Source organism: Ammodytes marinus (genome assembly GCF_949987685.1).
Source record: "Ammodytes marinus genome assembly, chromosome: 4".
In the NCBI taxonomy this organism is placed as follows: domain Eukaryota; kingdom Metazoa; phylum Chordata; class Actinopteri; order Uranoscopiformes; family Ammodytidae; genus Ammodytes; species Ammodytes marinus.
The window spans coordinates 17539021-17562230 of record NC_137233.1 but is presented as its reverse complement, the minus strand read 5'-3'; the positions used below and the strand labels follow the sequence as shown (position 1 = coordinate 17562230).

At 42.2% G+C, this 23210-nt stretch overlaps 2 protein-coding genes across 2 annotated transcripts; one reads left to right on the top strand and one right to left on the bottom strand.

The window, feature by feature from the left end:
* Positions 1-160: 160 nt before the first annotated feature.
* On the bottom strand, positions 161-4399 carry LOC307249003 (SUZ RNA-binding domain-containing-like). The gene is made up of 4 exons (XM_080025591.1): positions 4113-4399; positions 2984-3033; positions 2618-2884; positions 161-2505 (listed from the first exon to the last, which is right to left on the bottom strand). The coding sequence occupies exons 1-4, from the start codon at positions 4161-4163 to the stop codon at positions 2394-2396; spliced, it is 480 nt and encodes a 159-aa protein (XP_079881717.1). The 5' UTR covers positions 4164-4399; the 3' UTR covers positions 161-2393.
* Positions 4400-10293: 5894 nt separating this feature from the next.
* On the top strand, positions 10294-23210 carry fbxo42 (F-box protein 42). The gene is made up of 10 exons (XM_080026178.1): positions 10294-10411; positions 11361-11640; positions 11845-11961; positions 13033-13167; positions 13748-13901; positions 14032-14142; positions 17418-17514; positions 18258-18314; positions 18431-18547; positions 21439-23210. The coding sequence occupies exons 2-10, from the start codon at positions 11367-11369 to the stop codon at positions 22489-22491; spliced, it is 2115 nt and encodes a 704-aa protein (XP_079882304.1). The 5' UTR covers positions 10294-10411; positions 11361-11366; the 3' UTR covers positions 22492-23210.

The following is a 23210-nucleotide window of genomic DNA, read 5'->3' as shown; positions in this document are numbered from 1 at the left end:
AGTGCGCAGCGGTGCTCCGAGTTTACACAGCGCCACCTCTGGTCAGGAGGGTGTGAGCAGCACCCGTGGTATAGCCTACAGCACACAAACAGTTAGACATATAAAACACATTTCCAGCTAAATCCCAGTTTCATAAATTGTAAAAACAAACATACACATCTCTTTTTGAAGTGTGTTTATTAAAGGGTATTCAAATGTCATTTGTGTTTTCCAAAATTCTAAATAACACGCCAAAACCAGACATGTGGCTTTGAATGACTAAAACAGAGCTTCCTGGGCGAGATCACATGGTTACAGGATGGGTAATTGCTTTAACTTATCAGTTTAAAATGACTAAAATGCCTTGTATTTAAAGAACTGGACTGATCCCTGGCAACAGTGTATTACAGGCACACATACTTGATGTTTTGGGTCCAAATCCAGTTTACAACCTTGCATGCCATCTCCTCTGAACATTGTATACTATCTCAGAAAACAAAAACAGCAAGAAGATGTTAGAGCTTAAATTGACTTAAGCAAACAACCTCAAAAGTTAACTTGAACTCTCAGATATAAGTAAACGATGCACTCAATTTACTGAGGCTGGCATAAGCATGCAGCGGTTTTAGACATGCTCATACTTTAGACTGTGTAGAAGCAGGTTGTTTAATTTACTATGAATTACAGTTTAAATTCATTAAAGGGCCTGCTAATATTCAAACATTGGTTTTACTGACACCAGAAATAATACAGGCATGGAACAATTGTGTGTGCATCTGTAAGCAGTGCCTCAATGACATTGAATTCATTCAATGAAATAACTAACTTATCACAATTGCACAAAAAAGCACATAAGATTAAGAAGCCATTGGAGTCTGTATGTAACCAGGGGTCGTTTTTCATTTAAGGCATACAAGTGTCAAAAAGGTTCAGAAATTGCAGCAGGTTAGTCTATTGTAAACCTGTAGTTATTTGATGATTGCTGATTTCATGGTTTTCCAACCCTGTATTCTCTATTGGCAGAAAACAAGTCAACAATGGCCTAAAATCCTTTTGTGTGAAAAACCTCACAGGAAAGACATTCATCAAAACAAAGCAGCTTCATTTCTCTTCTTTCTTAAAAGGATTAAAACATGAGATTTCTTATACTTTTACATTTTTTTTTTGTAGTTTTACCAACATAATTCCAGAAATATTACATTTGTTAAGTGGTTATATCCCCCTGCATGCTCAGCATCAAATAGTTATTTCTGAACAACTTGCTAACTCTTATTTTAACAGCATGATCAGTCAATATACCTCAACTGATCCAACTCTTCCTTTAGAAGACCGATGCAGTGCAGTTCACTGTGTTCACCGTTTTTTCGAATTTGATACAATTGAATGACACTTCAAATAAAGTTTCCTATGCAGGCTACATCATCTAATCTCTGATACAATATTGATATCCTGACAGACGCAATATGTCTCACAAAAAAAATTACAAACATGAAGAAACAATGTAAACTGCTTAAAACAATAGAAAATGTTAAACAAAACACAGGTAATTAGGCAATATGTAAAATAATCCAGGGAGTCGATTCATTATTATTGCTTGATTGCTTAGATTTTATGACATTCTGTCCTTCCGATCTGTAATCTTTGGCGACAGGCTGTGTGCCCACCGGGCATTTATTTTATAACCACCAGTGCCAAACTGAGGCCTGCAGACTGTGGGAAGGGCTGGTCTGGGTCTCTGCCATTTCTATTCACCTACAGTATTCAAACACACTTTTGAGCACAGTGCACTTTCACTCAAAGCGTTGAATCTGTTTCCCTTTCTATCACCTTGCACTAAAGCTGCTGAACACACAGAAAAAACTCTTAGCTCAAGCACTTCATTTCCACTGAACCCAACTAACTTCCCGGTGGACACCCAGCCATGATCCGTGCTCCAGCAGCGGATCAGCCCGCTTGCCGTCTGCTTGTCTACAGGGAATCCCCACAGATTAACAAACCCTCCATCTTGTCCGTGAAGTGACAGACACCTGAGGCCCTTGGTGCTTGCCCGGCCAATCATACCTAAAATCAAAGGGCACCTCATGGTACATCAAAGTATCACAGTGTGTGGGGGCGTGAGGCAAAAGCCTGTTCAGTGTGGAACAGAAGGGGGTTCAGATCTTTGGCTGATCCCTGCCAGCCCCTTGCAACATTTCACACAAGGAAAAGACAAGGTGAAAGGCAAAGACCATGCCAGTAAGCAGAGTAGAGAGAGGGTGGAGAAGTTAATTTCAATCCATGCTAAATCATTCTTGTTTCTAATGTCTGTTGAATTTAGTGTTGTCACACCACTCTGCTCGTTACCCTCACACTTCCCCCTTAACTGCCACCCTTCATGCCCGCTCAGCAGATTCCTTGCAGCTGGTGGCTTCTGTTTATCTGCAGAGTCGGAAGCCTGAGGTTCCATCTGGACCAGTGGGCTGGCGGATCACGTGATTGTTTGGACGAACTGGTTCCGATGGTTGCTGGGTGCCCGTACGAGCTGGCCTAATGATACCATAACAAACGAGAATACATTTCTTAACAGTTTTTTTCCACTTCTGGGTATTTTCCTCTGAGTTTTAACAAATTATTGTTCCTCTTTGATGTGACAACTTACCTTTCCGGGCATGGATTGTCCTGAGGAGCATCATCTGAAGAAGCACTACCCAAAATCCTTCGTCGGGCTTCTGCGTATTCGGCCTCCCGCTGGGCCAAAGACTTCATCTGCTGAGAAGGACGAGAGGACGCAAGGTTTCCTGCCGTACCGTTATTTGAAGGACGTTTCAAGATGCGAATCTGTGGTGGGGGTGCTGCAGGCATGGAGTCATCCTGGATGACAATGGCAGTTCGAACAGGTGAGCCACGTGAAACCAAGCTGGATTTCCTGTATCGGTAAAAACGTATGAGAGTTATACAATTATGTGCATTTTTACCATGTATTGAACTGTATTTCTGATAAACTTTTTTTTAAATGTTTGCTTACTTTGCCTCTTGGTTTATTTTCAGCTTAGCCTCAAGCCGTCTCTCTATTTCCTGGAAAGGATAAAACATATTTACATATTTTAAATGTCGGACAAGTTTATTATCTGTTTCATTGACCTGTATAGCAAACATATCAATGCGATACGGATTTCTAAATAGCTGACTAGTTTTTGCTAAACACTTTTGAAAGATATTATGACAGTTTCTGTCATTACAAACCAATCAACCCTCTATACCCCACTATGGTATGTTGGCTTTTTGAGGCCAGTATGGTTTTTAAATGGAGAAATGACAAACGCACAAAACTGAATTAAATAAAATCCTATACAGATTCAGAACTCAAAAAAGAAGTGCTCACACACACACAAACATGATTTATGTGTATGTTAAAATACACTGTGTGCAGTAGTAGTAAAGTGTTTGTATTCCCTGTGTTGACTGGATATTACATTACATTGATATCGACGATAACAACACCAAGTATAGTCACTATGGACAGGTTTTTGCTGTCACTTGAAATGTTTGAGAATGTAGTCAAATGATCATTTCAGAGGAGAGATGACAAGAAGAACATCTCGAAAGTGATAGCACTGTCTGTTATGAAATCATGATATAACAAGCTGTAGGATTATAATTTAAATATTTACTCTCCGAAACATAATACTTTGTTATTGTATTGTAATGATTCAGGATTCACCTCAGTGCAGCTTGTCATTTCCGCAATGGGCGGGTCTAAACAACGGGTGAATTATGTGAGGATGGGCTATGTCCATGAGGGTGGGGGGCTTTTATACAGTCTACGGGGAAAAAGTCGAACTAGAAAAATTGTAAGTTTTCCTTTAAGGACTTTGTTCCTCGGATTTTCCTATACAACATTAATACAACTGATCACAGAAATAAAATGACACGAAGCCAGGCTCAGTGCCATGTCGTTATGGGACAGCGAGGCCTGCAAAACTCAGCCCAGGCTACTTTTTCAGACGATAAAAACGAAAACATGTGTATGTGCTCAAAGCACCAGACACATCCAGGGTACGGAGGGTCATTTTGCTAGGTGACTTTATACGTGCCAAACTGACATCAGGCATATGTAGGGCGCGATATTTGCACGCCATGAACGTGTTTCTCACCCCGCTGTCCGCTGCCTCTTCCCAGCTCTCAGATACCTCTTCATCCTCCATGTTTAACAGGACGGCTGGCTGCTTACCGCTTCCCTTTCGCTGGATAACTATTTTTCCATCCGCGTAGAGGGTCGGGACGGCGGGCAGGGCTCGCGCAGACCACGCGGGCAGTTCAATCCCACGAGTGTTGTTGTTTTAGGTGAAAACTGGATGAGGTAATTTGGTAAACCTTTCCTCGGCCGCGTGTTAGCCTGCTAGCTTAATGCTCAACTGAGGGTATCCCCCCTCCTCCGCGAGCTGCCTGCTACTTTAAATTTGGCGTCACGTCACGTGCAACTCGCTCAATGTAGTCAGCATCGTCCACATTCAGACGGGTAAACATGGTAACATATGGTGTTTACTAAAAACTACACCGACTGTACTCAAGTTTGGACACTAATACAGTCTTGTTTTTTTGTTTGTTTGTTCTTTATTGAGCACAATGAAAACAATGTAGCCAAATAGGCCAACCTAAATACAAGACAGTGTTTTTTTAAATGAGATAAGATTCAGGGAAGTATGGTGGAAATAAAAAACCAACAGGTAGTAATATATAAATTGTTGAGCATAATACTGAATATAAGTGCAGGTGCAAAGCCTACACAGGGACGTCAGCGTGTGTGCCTGCGTGCACTGATGGGGTGAATTGGGTTGCGTTCCGAATCGCATACTCTTTCTTTTTTCTATTCTACATACTACATCCGACGATAAAAAGAATCTAGTTAGGATGCAGTAGACATACTATTGGGACATACTTTTCTCTCTTATTTCATCATAACATTGCGCCTTGATCTTGCCTCTTGCTTTTATATCCGTCGCATCCCCGTTTGTTTTCATAACATGGACCTATAGGCTTCGTCGATGTTACGTCACTTCACGTGCGCACTGGATTGTGGGTCAGAATCGCCCAAATAGGATGCACTTTTCAACACTAACAATCTTGGCCGCATGAAGTAGACCATCCGGGTATTCTAACCATCCTAAATCTGGCCACAAGAATCGGGACATCCTAAATCTTTTTTCTACATACTATATAGTAGAAAGTATGCGATTCGGAACGCAACCTGAATCTCAATTCAGGGGTCGCAGCCTAGGAAGGCTGCATTTGACGACCGATTGCGTCATAGCGGCGCACAAAGGCTTGTTCCATTTGGAAGGCTCCTTCATATCAAGCCCCTTTTATTTTTTTATTATTGAACATTTAACACAAAACAGTAATCAAACAATACAACTTCTTGTAAGGGGACAACAATCCGATACAAATAGCCTACAAAAGAAAAAAATTATGAAGGCCTAGGGGGACACAGCAAGACAGATTTCAAATAAATACTATTCTAATTCACAAATACAATTACAAGACAATCAAATTATAACATATAGGCTGTATCTCGATTCAGGGGTTGCGGTCTACGAAGGCTGCATTTGAAGACCGATTGCGTCATAGCGGCGCGCAAAGGTTGTTCCATTTGCAAGGCTCCTTGCAAGGCTCCTCATATGCGGTCGTGAAATGCAGCGTTCGTTTCACGGTTTTGAAGGCTGCATCAGATGTATCCTTCGCAGCCCAACATATCCCATGATTCATTGCGTTTTTTTCAGAGATGACATAAAATAAAATAAAAAATAACAAAACAGCAACGTGTTGCTCCATCTTCTTAACTTTTATCTTCCTTTCTTTTTTTCTTGTACCTTTTTTTTCTTTTCGTCTGGTAGGCAACTTCTTTTTCTTTTTTCCTCCATTGACAAGGCTGTCTCCGTTGGCAGCAATCAGGGTTGCTAGGCAGCACAGGAGCGGCGAGTCGTCACGCAAGGTAACGGCTTGTTACGCAAACCGGAAATGCTTGTAAACAGAGCGAAACGGAGACCTGCGGAGACCGTCTCGTTTAACAACGCTTGTTGGCCTTGGAATCGGCCTTCGAATCGGCCTTCACAGGCTATAGCCTTCATAGACCGCGAGACCGCGTCCTACCAAGGAGGCGGTCTCTGTAACGGGATACAGCCATAGAGCAGGGACGTCAAGGCCCCAAAAGGACTAATCTTCAAAATAACAAAAAGTTTGAAAAATTGCTTAAAATCATTTAGTAACCAGTTAAAGGAGGGTTTACTATTTCTCCACTTGCAGCAATGAAGATGATATTTACCCAAAAGTAAAATAATATTAATCATGTCAGACACAGATGCATTCAAATTATCCATAAAAAAGAAAATGTGAGAGATATCAAAATTTGGAATGTCATGTACTTTTAGTAATAGCCAATTTCTTATATGAGACCAAAAAGCTTGGGACAAGGGGCATAAAAAAAACATATGTTCTAAAGTTTCTTCACACTCACCACAAAAATTACAGGGGTCAACTTCAAAACTAAACCTTGTATGAAGAAATGCGGCTGTTGGATAAACATTGTTAATAATCTTAAAATTAGTTTATTTAACTTTAGGAGAGACGGGCCATTTAATAAATTTGTAAAATGCTTTATGTGTAATAGATAAGACTGCTGAATCTGGGACCTTAATAAGTGCCTCTGTGATAATCATGATATATCCTAGATTTTAAAACTGTGCAAATTACCTTGTTGTTAAAATTCCTATCAGACAAATTACATTTTTCGATAACTAAACTTGGTAATAACGCCTTAACATTTGAGTACAATAAGAAATTTTTAATCAGAATAATCAAAGGCAATGGAATTTCTTTACAAAACCTATTGCACTCTCTCTGACAACAAGGGAAGTTATATTTAAGTATAAAAGTATGGTAATCCAGAATGTTACGGTTACAATCCAATAAATCAGTTACAAACATAATGCCTCTCTCAAACCAATAATTTTTAAATATCGATTTTCTATTAATGAGAATGACTCTATTATTCCATAGAGTTGAGCAGTGGGGTGAAAAATTATGGGTAAACATCATCTTCCAGAATAAGAGAATTTGCCTGTGGAAATTAGAAAGCTTAATGGGAATTTTGCTGACCTCAAAATTGCATTTTAGAAGAAAGTCCAAACCCCCCAATTTGTTAAACAAAGATCTAGGAGCATGAAACCACATTGAATTAGCCTGAGACAAGTAAGATTTAATCCAATTTATCCTAAAAGTACCGACCAATGCTTCAAAGTCAAGAGCTTTAACACCACCCTTCTCATATTCTCTAACCAACTGAGGTCTTCTAATATAATGAGTTTTGTTTCTCCATATGAACTGGAAAATAACTGAATTGGCTTTTTTAATATTGTTGTTAGAAACGAACAAGGAGTGACAAGGATAGATTAATTTAGATATACCTTCTGCTTTAGATAAAATTATCCTTCCAAAAATTGTAATCCTTCATATCAAGCCCCAACCTCAGCGATTTTTACCAGCATCCAATAAGGAAGTGACCACAACTGTAGTAATCAGGAAGTGCCACTGGGGGGTGGTGCCAAGACCGAGCAGTTTTTCTTTGACTCACTTGTTAGATAGGCCGTTTTCAAAGTCTTAGGTTGCGTTCCGAATCGCATACTTTCTACTTATAGTATGTAGAAAAAAAGATTTAGGATGTCCCAATTCTTGTGGCCAGATTTAGGATGGTTAGAAGTACCCGGATGTCCTACTTCATGCGGCCAAGATTGTTAGTGTTGAAAACTGCATCCTATTTGGGCGATTCTGACCCACAATCCATTGCGCATGTGAAGTGACGTCACATCGACGAAGCCTCCATATGAAAACAAACGGGGATGCGACGGATATAAAAGCAAGAGGCAAGATCAAGGCGCAATGTTATGATGAAATAAGAGAGTAAAGTATGTCCCAATAGTATGCCTACTGCATCCTAACTAGATTATTTTTATTGTCGAATGTAGTATGTAGAATAGAAAAAAGAAAGAGTATGCGATTCGGAACGCAACCATATTAAACCTATTTACAGCCTGGACCACAAAACCATTTTAGTCTGTATGTTTAGGTCATATCTCCATGACAACACTGAGGGGGGTGAATCTTTTTGGACCACGGTAGTTTTTATTTTATCGGAGGCTAAAATGTATTGGCACGATCTCTTGAGTGACAGCTCTCCGCCCGTTGTCCCTCACTTTGCCTCGGAAGTATACCTCAGCTATCTCCCTACCCCCGACGTGAGGCGGAGTAAAAATCTCACAAAATGGCGATGCGCACAAACCAGGATTATTGGATGCCGTGTGAATAACTGAGGTCAGCCCGGATGCTACATCCATATTATTTACTATCTATGCTTCATATGCGGCCGAGAAATGCAGCCTTCGTTTCACGGTTTTGAAGGGTCCAACAGATGTAGGCTATCCTTCGCGGCCCAACATATCCCAAGATTCGTTGCGTTTTTTTCAGAGATGGCATAAAATAAAATAACAAAACAGCAACGTGTTGCTCCATCTTCTTAACTTTATCTTCCTTTCTTTTTTCTTGTCTTTTCTTTTATTTCTTCTTGTACTTTTTTTTGTTTTCGTCTGGTAGGCAACTTCTTTTTCTTTTTTCCTCCGTTGACAAGGCTGTTTCCGTTGGCAGCAATCAGGGTTGCTATAGGCAGCACAGGAGCTGCGAGTCGTCACGCAAGGTAACGGCTTGTTACGCAAACCGGAAATGCTCGTAAACGGAGACCTGCGGAGACCGACTCGTTTAACAACGCTCGTTCGGCCTTCGAATCGGCCTTCACAGTCTACGCGGTCTATGGAATGGGATATAGCTGTAATGTCATGTGAGCATGCGCAGAATAAACGGTCAATGGAGTTCCCAGACCATCCATTAGTATCCAGCTGCATCCCCGGAGAACAATACCCTGGCGGGGCAGAAGTACTGTGGCTGGGCGGAAGTTACCTAAGAATTCTTCTTTTTTTTTGACAAATAAACGTATTTATCGCTGAAATTAACATAACAAAAAAATAAAAATATATTTTGAATGTTATTTAGACAAATACCTCAGGAGATATTTAGACAAATTATATTGTTTTGGCGATTATGTTCAGGCATCACAGCTGGGTGGTTAGGGTTAGGGCAAGGGGACAGGGAGAAGTTAGAATATAGATAGAACATTAGATTAGCCACAGCGCTATTGAGCTCCACTCGGCTGACGGAACACCGCTGCGGCCATCTTGAGTAGGTCACGTCAAACAATAAAAAAGACCGCAGACCGATAGGCTTCTAAATTTGTGTTATTTATATTGTTTTGAGGATTAGGTTCAGGCATCACAACTGGGTGGTTAGGGCAAGTGAGTGACGTAGCAGCAGACATGTTATGGAAGCTAAATAGTAAAAAATCACGTCTGTCACACCACTTCCGTCCCGCCAGGGTATTGTTCTCCGGGGCTGCAGCTAGACTCTACTCAGACCATGGACCAAAGTGATGATGGCGGCTGTGTGTTTTTCTCGGGTGAATATTTAGCCACTAGATGGAGTTAGCAATACAACTTTAGATTACATAAGGACGCGATAGACTGTTGCAAGAATGTCTAGTGCAACATAAATTAAAACCACGAAAATGCACCACATATAGGTGGCAAACAATAGTCCTAAAGTGGCCTATATGCTTGTATCAATTTAATGTGACTATGTTTCATGTGTTTTTTTATGATTCTTTAAAAGCCCTTCTAAGGACAGGCATTGGAAATAAGCAGCAGCTATTAATGATGCGATGCTGTACATTGAAGATATGCTGGTCAAGTGTCTATGTGGTAGCATCTGTCCAACAAATAGGCCTAAACATGAAATAAATAAATAAATTATTTGTTTATTTCTAACGTCTTATAGCCTATTGTAGCAAAAGGCACATAATAATTTTATGTTTCACATAGGCTAGGCCTAGCTATTTCTTATTTCTATATTACCTGTTCTGATTCGAAATAATTCACCACAACCTAAATAAGGCACATTTACGCTTAATTATGCATTGGCTAAATGGTACGTCTCTCACTCCCATGCTTGCAAATGTCAGCAACTTTGGTATAATGACACACATTTTCAAACTATTATACTGATGGATTTTCTCAGACTATTATGGTGTCCAATTGATTGTGTTTCATTTTGAAGTAGTGGGGTAATTCCAGTTTTTTCGTGGGTAGCACATTTGCCCACGGCCAGCTGGGGGCGCAGTGTTTGGCTCAGACTGAGGAGCCTACCCGGTACCTCGGACAGTCAGTGGAGGACGCTGCACAGCGGAAGATGGCGACTGTTTGGCGGCTGCATAGGAACCTCCGGAGCTGATACCGGGGGGAAGCAGAGCAAAGACAACACTCAGAGCCCGCCAAATACCACGTCTATAACCACGGTATTAACAATGCTGCAACAATTTGGGATCGAAATACAAAACATTTCAGGTGGAAACCCTGAAAAGTGTCTGACAGCAGAGGAGCTAACGCTGGATAATTACTGCACAGCCTGGGCTAGGCTAACGTTAAGATTAGGCTGAAGATGACATCTAGCCTGTTCGCTTGGAGGGTGTAACGTAAATTGAGAATGTTGTCATGAGAGGATATCGTGTAATTTAGATAGTTAAGAAGAAAGTGTTTTTGTTCTAAAATGTGTCCCGGCAGAGGAATACGAACGCGTAATCTGTGGCTTTGCATCGCTAGCTAAAGATTCCTTGTTGCTAGCTGAAGATAGCTTGTGTGCTAATTAACAGTTAGCTGGCATTAGCCGGTGCTAGCATGTATTCTTTGAGGAACAAACGTTAAATCAATGAACAAGGTTGTCACACGCAAGTTAGTCAGTGGAATAGTGGTATGTAGCATAAACCATTCCTCGTGTAGCCAAATGACACATCAGACGTTTTCTATGTTTGTCTAGGCTGTTGGATACTAGCATGAACAAGCCAACATTGAATTTATTATGAGATGGCTAAACACGGCTAGTTAGATATAGCTAACGATATAAGAGGGGCGTGCTGCGTCGACGTGCCAGCTGCTCGGTCTAAAGAAAGGGCACCACCCGCTTCACACAATGAATGTGACAATTACATTTGTTTAGGGCTAAAAGCCACAAACCTGTTGTGGTAACAGTTTTGCATCGTCATGGGGTTTCTTGTGTAGGACAAAATAGCTTCCAGTTTTTTAAGACATAATCGGCATTATATTTGAGTTTCGGAAATCCAGTAAAACGCATGTAGGACTGGATTACTGCAAATAATAGCCATATTACGGTAAACTTGCTCCTGAATATCAGACTACCATTTCGTTTACTATTTCGTTGATCAAAAGCTCGTCCCCATGTCCCAACAGACAATAATGTCCCTCCCTCCTGACAATGAGGATGGATGCTTTGTTGCCATGGATACAGAGGACGATGGTGCACATCCTGCTGGGATAACGGAGGAGGAAGAGGCAAAGATGGGGTCCTGCAGACAAGAAGGGAACATGGACAGTGGTGCCAAAGGAGTGGGGAGGACAATGGTGGAGTTGCCGGAGGAAGTTCTTGAATATATTCTGTCCTTTCTGTCACCATACCAGGAGCACAAGACTGCTGCACTGGTTTGTAAGCAGTGGTATCGCCTCATTAAAGGTACGCCTCTCATTTTTACATTGTCTGGGCTGGTTACATTGAGTGTGAGGGATCGTTACACCATGATCATAGCAGTGAAACATAGCTTTAAAAACCTGAGAGGGGAAGTATAAAGGGTTATATTCATTTCAATGCACTCATTGTCCACTTTAAATTAGTATGTGTTTTTGGTGCTAACTTATGTCTCATACAAATACAAACTAGGTGTTGCTTATCAGTGCTACCACGGTTTCTTGAGAGCTGTCCAGGAGGGAAATATCCAGTGGGAAAGTCGAACATACCCATATCCAGGAACCCCCATCACCCAGCGCTTCTCCCACAGTAAGTATATGCTGCTGCACTCAATTTCAAAGTGTTTCAATGTATCTTTGACTGTGGTCCAGTGTGAAGCAGATTAAATAGTTTTGGAGATGTGCCAGATTACTTTTTTATGAAAATAGCAACATGAGACACTTAAACCGTTTTGTTATCTGAAAGACCCAAAATAGATTGAGTGCTAAAATAAAGGCAGCACACATTCATGTTTTTAATTTCAAACTCATTCAAACCTTTTATCTCCACATTTACATCTGAAAATTATCTCCTTTTTTAGCTTTAAAAACTGATTTGTGTAGAAGAACAAAAACATTAAATTGTGCACATCCATTCCAGTTTCAAATACTCCACTTAGCTCCAAGTTTATAATTATGTTATGAGAATACATCCAGTTTTGCTCCTATCATTGTCTGGAGGGGAGGCCCTAATAACAACATAATTCATCTATCTACAGTTTTCTTTCATATAGAACATGTGCTATTTTATTAAATTACTACACACTTATTTTATTTGGAATTTATGTGCAGGTAGGTAGCCTAGTGTCTGCTACTGCGTTGCTTTGCTCTTTCCTCTTCTCTGTTTTCGAAGGGTGGGTCTACACCACCAACACACACAAACACGTGCACACACACCCACCAGTCAGAGAGACTGAGAAGAGAACTACATGTGTTACGTCAAAGTGCAGGAAAGTCCAAAAGCGAACGAGTAAATTATAAATTGAGTGACGAAAATATATGCGTTTTTTAAATGCACCCAAAGTGATTCTAGCACCAGTGACGAGGATGCTAACGTTAGCTCTGCTGCTAGACAACCTTCAGCATGAAGCCTAGACCCCCTTCCCCTTGTAACACAAGCTTAACTGTGGATTTTTAAGGAGGATTTTTTTCTGGAGAAACTTGGAAAAAAAGTAGTGGCTATTTAAAATAATGAAAATCTTTCAATGCAACTGCACTGAAAACAACAATTTTAAAAGATCTTGTATGACTTCCCTTTACATTTTTAAACACTGGGCACAGATTGTTGCTATGGTTTTCTTTAAAGTTGTTGTTCATTCATTTTGTTTTTTGTTTTCTGCAGGTGCATGTTATTATGACTCAAACCAGTCCATGTATGTGTTTGGGGGTTGCACTCAGAGTAGCTGCAATGCTGCCTTTAACGATCTTTGGAGACTTGACCTCAACAGCAAGGAGTGGATCCGCCCGTTGGCCTCAGGTATGAGGAGCTTACAGTAAAGATCAACAGGAAACAGAAATCATTGCCCTTTCTATAATGATGTGTAGCACTGGCTTAAAAGCATCTTCACATGGGAGGGTGAAGCACATCAGTCAATATAGTAGTCAGCTCAGTAGCAGCAGCAGCTGAGTACAAAGTATTTGAAGACGTGTTAAACTAAGAAGCGCTGATGAAATGAAATTGTAGTTTAACGCTTTTACGAGTGTACTGGCCTTTTATTGCTTAAACTTTTTATCTTTTTTTGTGCCTTTTATGAAATTGCACAAGGATTTTGCCATTGTTTAAAGATAATTTACTGTAAGAGATTTGGTCTACTGCATAATGAAATTATGTTCATGTGTTAAAAAAACAACAACTTGGATGTGAAGTGAGGTGAGAAAAAAATAGTCTTACTGTGTTCTTTGTTTTCCATTTCTCTTTACCATTTTTCAGTTGAAAATGATTAGTAAAATATTTTAATTTCCACTTAAATGTTTTGGATATATATTTGTTGGATTACTGACACATCATGCCTTTTTTTATTACCAAACAATGTAGTAAAGAAACATTTATTTTACAGGCTCTTATCCATCTCCTAAAGCCGGTGCGACTCTAGTGATGCACAAAGAATTGTTAGTGCTGTTTGGAGGATGGACTCGCCCCAGCCCTTATCCACTGCACCAACCCGAAAGGTTTTTTGATGAAATCCACACCTACTCTCCGTCAAAGAACTGGTGAGAGAGACTGCAGCACTACGAGTTAAAGGATATTATTGTCACAAGGTTAAACTTTGTACGTTGAGCTTTTCATCATAGTTGTCAATTTCTCCCTTCTTGTGATTCATTATTTCTCCTATTCTCTCAGGTGGAACTGTATAGTAACAACACATGGACCTCCACCTATGGCTGGCCACTCTTCCTCCGTTATCGGGAACACCATGGTGGTGTTTGGGGGATCACTAGGCGCACGTCAAATGTATGAACGTATTACTTGTATTTAATTAACCACTATCCAAAACAGAGCTTCATAAATTAAATACGTACATTTTTACCCATTGAAGTGACAGCAAATTTGACAGGTTGTGCAGTGGTTGCAAAACAGTTTCAACTTGTTGTTCGTAGACAGTAAAAATGTTACTGACCTCTCAGTTGTCAGGTGATTGAGTTTATGATTTTACTAATGAGTTAAAGTTGCATCACCTAAAGCCCAATAGACAGTTACTACCGTATTTTCCGTACTATAAGCCGCACTGGACTATAGGCCGCAGGTGTTATAATGTTTAATTACCATATGTAAGAATTCGTGCACAGAGGGGATTGTCGGGAAAGAGATGGCTGCTTGAGGAATCTCCCATTTATTAACATTTCAACAAACAAGTTGCATATTTGCATAACGTATTCAAGTGTTACCATTTAGTGCAATAGCTACTAGGGATGGGCACGAGTGTTTTCACTACTCGTGTGATCGCTTGCATTCCTCGAGGTTCAATCGATTCCTCGTTAAACTTTTTTCTATTTTTAGAACGCAACGCATCTGTCTGCAGAACAACGGTTCATCGCAATAAAGCGCTCAATGCTTATTGTCAAACAGTCACAGTTGCCATATGATATTAAGGATTTATTCCCACAAGTTTAAAACAAATTTTCCTCACTGAAAGTAATTAAATAGATGGGCCACAATTTAATCCGATCGAGTAGTGATGACAAAAAAAGAGAAAAAGCATGGGCTGTAGTTGTAACAAAAAAATAGCCTAAGTCACCATTTAAAATAAGAAGGGCAGCAAATAATATTAAATGATTGTCCTTCAATTTAAATACATATAAATAACTCACCAAAGCAGATAGTTGTATATCCAACCGCGTAATGCTCACGCCGTGTCCGCGAATAATTACCGCGACTAATTCCTCATTAACGGAACGTTACACCGGTCGGTTTTTGAATCTTATCTCCATATTCCCTATTGAAGGCTTCTTAACTGTTGTTGGCTCGGAGCGAATGTGCCTGAAGTAAGCCTTGCTTCTTCTTTACTTTTCTTTCCAACCGGAGAGCACCTTGCATCCTCACCTGGAGTCTAGGCTACTCATTACTAACTGAGAGTAACAGGTGTCACCTCCCCTTTTTATAAACGTAATTTTATCATCTGCTTTGAAATAATTGGACAGTTATATTCCTGACAATGTTCTGGAGAAAGGAGAGACCGTGTTCAGCTACGCGGTGCTGTGGAGAACACAGGCTGCAATGCGGTGGCACGGAGGTGGCAGTTATTTGCAGTTGCTTTTTGACACAACGCTCAGTTTATTGCACTTTATTTTATCCGTTTTGTGCCGTTTTGTACACGTATATAACATTTTAAAATAGGGGCGGCCTAAAGGCTACAAGCAACAAAAAAAAACGATTTTCCTCATCTACCAATCGAGTTCATTTGAAACGAGGAGTACTCGAGTACTCGATTACTTACGCCCATCCCTAGTAGCTACAGAACATATACTGTGCTGTGTAATAACAGGGTCAAAAAATTGGGAAAAAGTCGCGGCTTATAGTCCGAAAAGTACGGTATACAGTCCCCTCCATAAGTATCGGAACGGTGAGGCCAATTCCTTTATTTTTGCTGTAGACTGGAAACATTTGGGTTTGACACCAAAATATGAATATGAGACAATAGATCAACATTTAAGCTTTAATTTCCAGGTATTTACATCTGGATCTGATACACAACTGAGAAGATAGCATTATTTTTAAAGGAACACCACATTTTTAGGTGAGCAAAAGTATTGGAACAGATAGACTTAAAGTAAATTAAAGTGAATAAGACTTAATATTTTGTTGCAAATCCTTCGCTTGCAATAACTGCATCAAGCCTGTAACCCATTGACTTCACAAAACTTTTGCATTCTTCTTTTGTGATGCTTTTCCAGGCCTTTACCGCAGCCTCATTCAGTTGCTGTTTGTTTTGTGGGGTTACACCCTTCGGTCTCCTCTTTAGCAGGTAAAATGCATGCTCTATAGGGTTTAAGTCTGGAGATTGACTTGGCCAGTCTAAAACTTTCCATTTCTTGCCCCGGATGAACTCCTTTGTTGTTTTTGCAGTTTTTTTGCGTCATTACATTGATGCATGAAGAAGACCAGTTTGGTTGCATATTTCTTTAAATTGGCAGACCGAATGTTTCTGTAGACTTCTAACTTCATTTTGCTGCTGCCATCATGTGTTACTGTGTTGTTGTCAAGATTAACCTTTACCAAAGTGATGGAAAGACTAAAGTTTGGGGAAAGAAAGGCTAGTCTGTGAAACACGGTGGAGGCAATGTCATGGCTTGGGCTTGCATGGCTTCTTCTCGGATGGGCTCATTAATCTTCATTGATGATGTAACACATGATGGCAACAGCTAAATGAACTCAGAAGTTTACACAAACATTTTGTCTGATAATTTAAAGAAAGATGCAACCAAACTGATTGGAAGATCCTTCATAATGCAGCAAGATAATGACCCAAAACACACTGCAAAAACAACAAAGGAGTTAATCAGGGTCAAGAATTGGAAGGTTTTAGACTCGTCAAGTTAATCTCCAGACTTAAACCCTATAGAGCAAGCATTTTACCTGCTAAAGAGGAGACTGAAGAGAGTAAACAAACAGCAACTGAATAAGGCTGTAGTGAAAGCCTGGAAAAGCATCAAAAAGGAGGATTCTAAAGTCTATCTGTTCCAATACTTTTGCTCACCTAAAAATGTGGTGTTCCTTCACAAATAATGATATCTTCTCAGTTGTGTATCAGATCCAGATGTGAATACCTTGAAATGAAAGCTGAAATGTTGATCTATTGTCTCATATTCATATTTTGGTGTCAAACCCAAATGTTTACAGTCTACAGCAAAAATAAAGGAATTTGCCACAATGTTCCGATACTTATGGAGGGGACTGTAGTTACATAAGAAAACAAGAAAAATGGAAACAAAGAAAAATACCGAACATAAAAATTATTTTAAAGCACAAGTGACCTTAACTGTTTCACAGCCTGTTTGGACGAGCTGTTTGAAGACATGGTCTTGTCTAATTTGTCAAAATTGATAAATAACTTTCAAAAGCCAGTTATTCATTCCTCAAACAAGGTTGTGTCTTTAACATACTCCAGCCATATGAATGGATGTAATGATATTTAATGTGAAACGTAAAAGATTGTTGTGTTAATAAAATATAAATATTCGGCTGTCACACCTCACCATGTTGTCATCCCCTCTGCTGGTTATGAACAGGAGTAATGAAGTCTGGGTTCTGGATCTTGAGCAGTGGTCCTGGTCCAAACCACCCATATCCGGCCCATTACCCCATCCACGAGGAGGCCAATCACAAGTAAGAAGGCTTCAACATTCAAGCTATACACATAATAATCAATCCCCCCCCCCCCCCCCATCTTAGACAGTAGTATTATTATTGCTCATTTCAGCTTTTCTTACACAGTCCTACATACGGCTGAAAATAACGTTGTTTAAATACATTGTTGCTGGAGTATGGCCCTTTTAGAGAGCCCTTCTCCATGCACTTTGCCAGTAGGAGACATGATAGGGGTAGTAGGGTGCCCTAAAGGAAAAAGGGACCGACCAGTAGAGGTTAGATTCTCTACCGAGACTGGCCCCTCCCAGCCAGCGGGCTGACATCCTCCCCTCGGGCCTGGGCCGGGCTTCCGTTTTCTTAATTTGATCAATTTCCACACTGCGTGCATGGCATGACTCCTATTGCGCTTGACTGCCGTCAAGCGCCATGAAAGTCATTTCTCAACGCTGAAAGGAACCTATTCGCTGTTCCCAGCCCTTTGCAGCGCTTCTGCACACTGTGTGGTCCTGGCGGCGGCTGTATTACATACTCTCGAGCTTCTGTGTTGCACCGCTCATAAAGTTCTCCTTTGAACAGATTTCTGTCATTCAAACAGCTCGGAATTGTGTTTTAAAATTTAATTATATCAGCCAACTTATTGGCTCTGACCCCTTCGAAGTGTGGTTACTATAGGGGATATATACGAAACTGAACTTAACATTGTGCTGAATTTTTTTTTTCACATTAAATTAAATTAGAACTTTTTTAACATTTTCTTTTAGATTGTGATTGACGATCAGACATTGCTCATCTTGGGAGGCTGTGGTGGCCCTAATGCGGTAAGTTTCTTTTTTCTCCTCCTCCTAGATCAACATATCCATATACTCCAGCAAATGTTCAATGTGTTCATAAGTGATTACATTTTTTACTTATCCTGTTGCTTTTTGTGTTAAAGCTCCTTAAAGATGCCTGGCTCCTTCACATGGATGTGCCACCATGGAGGTGGCAGCAGCTGCAGGTGGAAAACGAGGACCATGGGGCCCCAGAGCTGTGGTGTCACCCTGCTTGTAGAGTAAGTGTCTGTCTGAGCTCTTAGGGTGCACTCACACTAGGCAAGTTTGCAGGTTCCGTGCTGCAGGAAGATTCACCCCCGTCCCCACTCCCCCGCTGGCCCGTGGTCACACTGCTCCCAAAGGCCGTGGCACAATTGCTCCTTCATACATACGTCATCACCAAGTGTACTCGCTGCCAGAGTTAGTAGAACAACAATGGAGAACAACAGTAGTCGCGGTTTGCCCCAAACACCTCCACATTTTTGTGGGTCTTAAGGCCAGGACACACCGGCCCGATAATCGGCCATCGGACATGGTCGGAGAGTCTGGAGGGGGCGGGGACACAAATGTGTTTGGTGTGTTCGGTGACGTCCAGGGTTCGACATAACGTATAGCCCGATGGCCCGGGGCCAGTAAAATCATATGCAGGGCAAGTTGATTGGCCAATCACTGGCCCGCCCGGGCCAGTGACTGGCCAATCACAGTTCAGTATCTTTTTGTAGACTATATCATGCTTCATTGAAATGCGCGTTGAGAGTCGGAATGAAAGCAGTGTTTATTTAAGGCTCAATATAATAAACCTAATAAAAATTATATTTTTTAATGAAAGGCCAGTGGACAAACGATGCGTGGGTGTTTTGACAGGAGGAGCAACAAGCGGGTGCACTCTCGCTCCGTTGGCAGAGCTGCCTACCGTCCGCCTGCAGAACATTATAACTGCACTTTTCCTTTATCTGCCGCCGTAATGTTACAGTATTTGCATCCAAGCCCCAATGGTAGCCTAATACAAATGAGAGGCGTTATTTAAACGCTGTGAATTCGTCTCCGGTGATTGTGTCGGTTGTAGACAGAAACGAACGGAGGGACTCCGCTCACTGTACAGTTCCTATAGTCGCGCAGTTTGGCACTGTGTTTTCAGGCTCGAGACATTCAATCAGATCGCGGAAGTCTTTCCCATTGAAATCGCTAACGGGGGGAATATCCCCGGTTATTATTTTAGCCACAAACCACAGTTCATCTGCGCGGCGGCTCACTCGCTGGCGAGATCACACGGTGAAACGCTGCTGTGATCGGACGAAGGCATTGTGTGTTTCTAAGGTGATTTAACGTCATAGTCTTAGATGAGCGTTTAACTTATGCTGCATATTTTGCACTGGATTGTTTTTTATCAACAGTTTGAAAAAATGGTCCCACACCGGACTCTTATGTGAAGCTGACACTTCATGGAGAAGTGACACTCCTGCAGCGCGCTCACGACCAGACGTGAACTCGCATATACGGTGAAATCTCCCATTAAAAAAACGGCATAACCCACTGATTTTCGGATTTCTATTCTATTTTTAAAGTCAACTTGAGCGCAAGTGGAAAACCGGTCATTCGGTCGACACATTCACATCCCTAATACGAAATGAGAAAGTAATAAAAACAGCCTACCACACCACAAAGAATGATCAGACCTTCATCTCTTATTTTTTTTTTATGTTTGAACATGACTTCTGCAGGTGAATTATTCATTAAACTGCCCAAATTCAAGAATAAAAACAACCATCAAACTACTGGACTTTAAAATACTGGCCGACTCTTTCAACATACTTTCAGTTGTAGGCTTCAAATTCAATATGTTTGCCTGGTTTTATATTATGTGTATGAGCAATATCAACATTTCATATAATTAACTAAAGGAAAAATAACCAAATCTAAAGGGAATATCTATACTGTTACAGTATAGATATTCCCTTTAGATCTGGTTCTTTTTCTAATACAGGTATTATAATTATTGACACTAAATTATGAAGAAAAAAAGGGTGTGCAGGGCCAGTGAAAATATACAAGGGGCCAGTAAAACTCGGATCCACTGGCCCGGCGGGCCAGTAAGAAAAAAAAGTTATGTTGAACCCTGACGTCGGCCGCCGTAGATGTCGTCGGGCTTCTTTTCAGCCGATTGAACATGTTCAGTCGGCGTCGGGCAGTCTTTCAGTCGGAGCAATTTGATTGGTGGAGGGCTAGCGAATCAGTGAAGCCCGGAAGTGAGGCGGGTAGCATAAACGGCTGACAACAGTATCGCATCGCTAGCCATTGTTTTAATGTGTTTGTTTGTTTCGTTCAGCGAGTACTCGCATGCATTAACCCTTCTTGACTGCTCGACACCATCCTCGACACTCTGCTAAAAATGGTGCTCTTCATGGTCCATAGATATAAATACGTATTTATATCTATGTTTATGGACTAGACAGCTGTCCCATCATTTCCGGCTTCCGTATTTTTTTGGGCCACAATACAGATTAGCGCCGCCTGCTGTTACGGAGACATTACGTCACGCGCAAGCGCAGACCGTACGGAAAGTCAGTAGTCGGCTCGGTGTGTTCTTGGCAGTTTTTTGGCCGCGACAGGCAGACTGGAGCTGCCTGAAACGGCAGACTCCATTTTCGGGCGACGGTCGGTAGTCGGACCGGTGTGTCCTGGCCTTTATCCAGCTGCGACCATGGCTACGACTGAATACTGTCGCGGCCCAAATTTCTAGCAAACTCTCCACTTCGCTATCGCACCGGAACACACTCGTGAACCTCTTGCCGCCATTGTTTACAATTATTGTGGGGAAGAAGGGTCGCGCATGGACTACGTCATCCAGCTCACGTTGCGTATCCGTGCGTGTGCGCGTGTCATCTCATTAGCATCTGTGCCGTTCTCTCTGGCACTCCCAAGTGTGCCATGGCCAAGGAAGTGTACCGTGCTGGAATACGGATGGCGTGGTCACACTAGCCAAACCTTCTAGACTTTAGTATGCAAATGAGCTTGGGCACGGAACAGAGGCCCTAGTGTGAGTGCGCCCTTAGTCTGCATGTCCATAATGTGCAATCATTACATTAATCACTAATGTGTTTTGTTCTCTTACTGTTAATTTCCACTTAAGGTGGGCCAGTGTGTGGTGGTTTTCTCACAGGCTCCGTGTGGCCGTGCACCACTCAGCCCGAGTCTCAACTCTCGGCCCTCCCCCATAAGTGCCTCACCCGGCCCCCTGGGCCCCGAACCGCCTTCCCTTCGCTCCCATTCTCCTGTTCGAAGCGGGGCGGCCGGTGTCGTCCTGGGAGCCGCTGAAGAGGCTCCATGTGTGAACGGTCGGTGGGGCACGCTGAGACCTCGGCCCTCAGCCAGAGGAAGTGCCAGAGATGGGAGCCCATCCTCCTCCCAGCAGCCGTCTCCTTCACAAGGCCCAGACAGCCCTCCTCTTCCTCCCCTTCCCCCTTTATTAAATGGATCGTCTCCTTCACCGCGGACCAGCCCAGCGCAGGCCGCATCCCCTCCCTCTCGCCCTCACCTGCCTGCCTCCACAGACTATGGCTGGGAGTCTCCTCCTTCTGCAGTTCAGCACCCTGAGGTGCCCAGCACTAACGGCATACATACACCTCCTTCAGTCTCCCCACTCACGCCCCCAGGAGCAGTGTCCCCTGCTGCCTTACGACGAGGTCTGGAGGCAGTGAAAAACAAATCCTCCTCATCTCTACCGTCTTCATCATCATCCCTTCAGACACAGGGGGCTTCTCCTGCAGGAGGAAGTGGTGGAGGAGGAGCCGGTCCCAACGGAAGCCCGCCATCCTCATCCTCCAGCCCTCCCCAGGCGGCTGGAGCTGATGGACATAGTATCCCACCTATTGCACGGCGTCTTGGCCATCACCCACCTCAGAGCCTGAACGTAGGGAAACCTCTGTACCAGTCTCTCAACTGCAAGCCCATGCAGATGTATGTGTTGGATGTTTCCCGGGCCAAATCTGCTGGAGTGGTGTCCTGGAGAGTATACGGGAATGGGACTCCCGCTGCGGTCACAGGGCCACCCGAGACCAGCCTTCACACAGTGGTACAGGGAAGGGGAGAGCTTATCATTTTTGGGGGCCTCATGGACAAAAAACAGAATGTGAAGTACTACCCTAAAACCAACGCCTTGTACTTTGTACGTGCTAAAAGGTAATGCAGCTCCAGGTGCAAACATTATGAAGACGGACGCTCTACCCTGTAACCACACAATGGAGTTGACACATTAAGGCCTTTTTCCTATAGAGAGGATTATGGGAAAAGAACATAATCATTGTTAGATGTTCCACTTCAGATATTCACTATTCTCCCTTCTGCCTACTGCAAGCATTCAAAATAAAACACTTTAACTACACTTTAGCCCCTTTTACACAGAGATTGCGGCATATTGACGGAACAACATCACTCCAATATGCCGGCTTTGCTTGCTTCTGTGTTATTTACACAGAACCAAGCAACGCCGGCCTGCTGGCGCATCAGTAGTCCCTTTTACACAGCGCTCCGGAATGAAAGAGGTGCTTGTAAACAGCGTCAGGTGTGACGTAAACATTTAGCGCCGCGCCGGTCAGCTGCTTTACAACAACAACAATGGCCGGTGAATTGAGAGCAGAAGTGCTGGAGCTTGCAGTAAGAGGGCCGTATTTTACTGTCCCCACGATGTGCCAGTTGATCTCGCTACGCGCTGAGTCCAACATCACTGGGACAGTTAACCAAACTGACTAAATCAATCCGACCGCTTCACCTCTGTGTGTGTGTGTGTGTGTGTGTGTGTGTGTGACAGGTTGGTTGTGAGCGAGTCTCTTTGTGAGGGCAGCGATCTGCCAATCAGACATACACATACACACAGTGTGTGAAGTCACGTTACTGTAGACAGAA

Excerpts from the sequence above, each read along its gene's own strand:
- LOC307249003 (XM_080025591.1), bottom strand. The coding sequence starts at position 4,163 with ATGGAGGATGAAGAGGTATCTGAGAGCTGGGAAGAGGCAGCGGACAGC. Across the intron at positions 3,034-4,112 it reads AAGAGGCAGCGGACAGCGGG|GAAATAGAGAGACGGCTTGA; the intron begins GTGAGAAACACG and ends TATCCTTTCCAG. Across the intron at positions 2,885-2,983 it reads AAAATAAACCAAGAGGCAAA|GAAATCCAGCTTGGTTTCAC; the intron begins GTAAGCAAACAT and ends TTACCGATACAG.
- fbxo42 (XM_080026178.1), top strand. The coding sequence starts at position 11,367 with ATGTCCCTCCCTCCTGACAATGAGGATGGATGCTTTGTTGCCATGGAT. Across the intron at positions 11,641-11,844 it reads GTGGTATCGCCTCATTAAAG|GTGTTGCTTATCAGTGCTAC; the intron begins GTACGCCTCTCA and ends AATACAAACTAG. Across the intron at positions 13,168-13,747 it reads GATCCGCCCGTTGGCCTCAG|GCTCTTATCCATCTCCTAAA; the intron begins GTATGAGGAGCT and ends TTTATTTTACAG.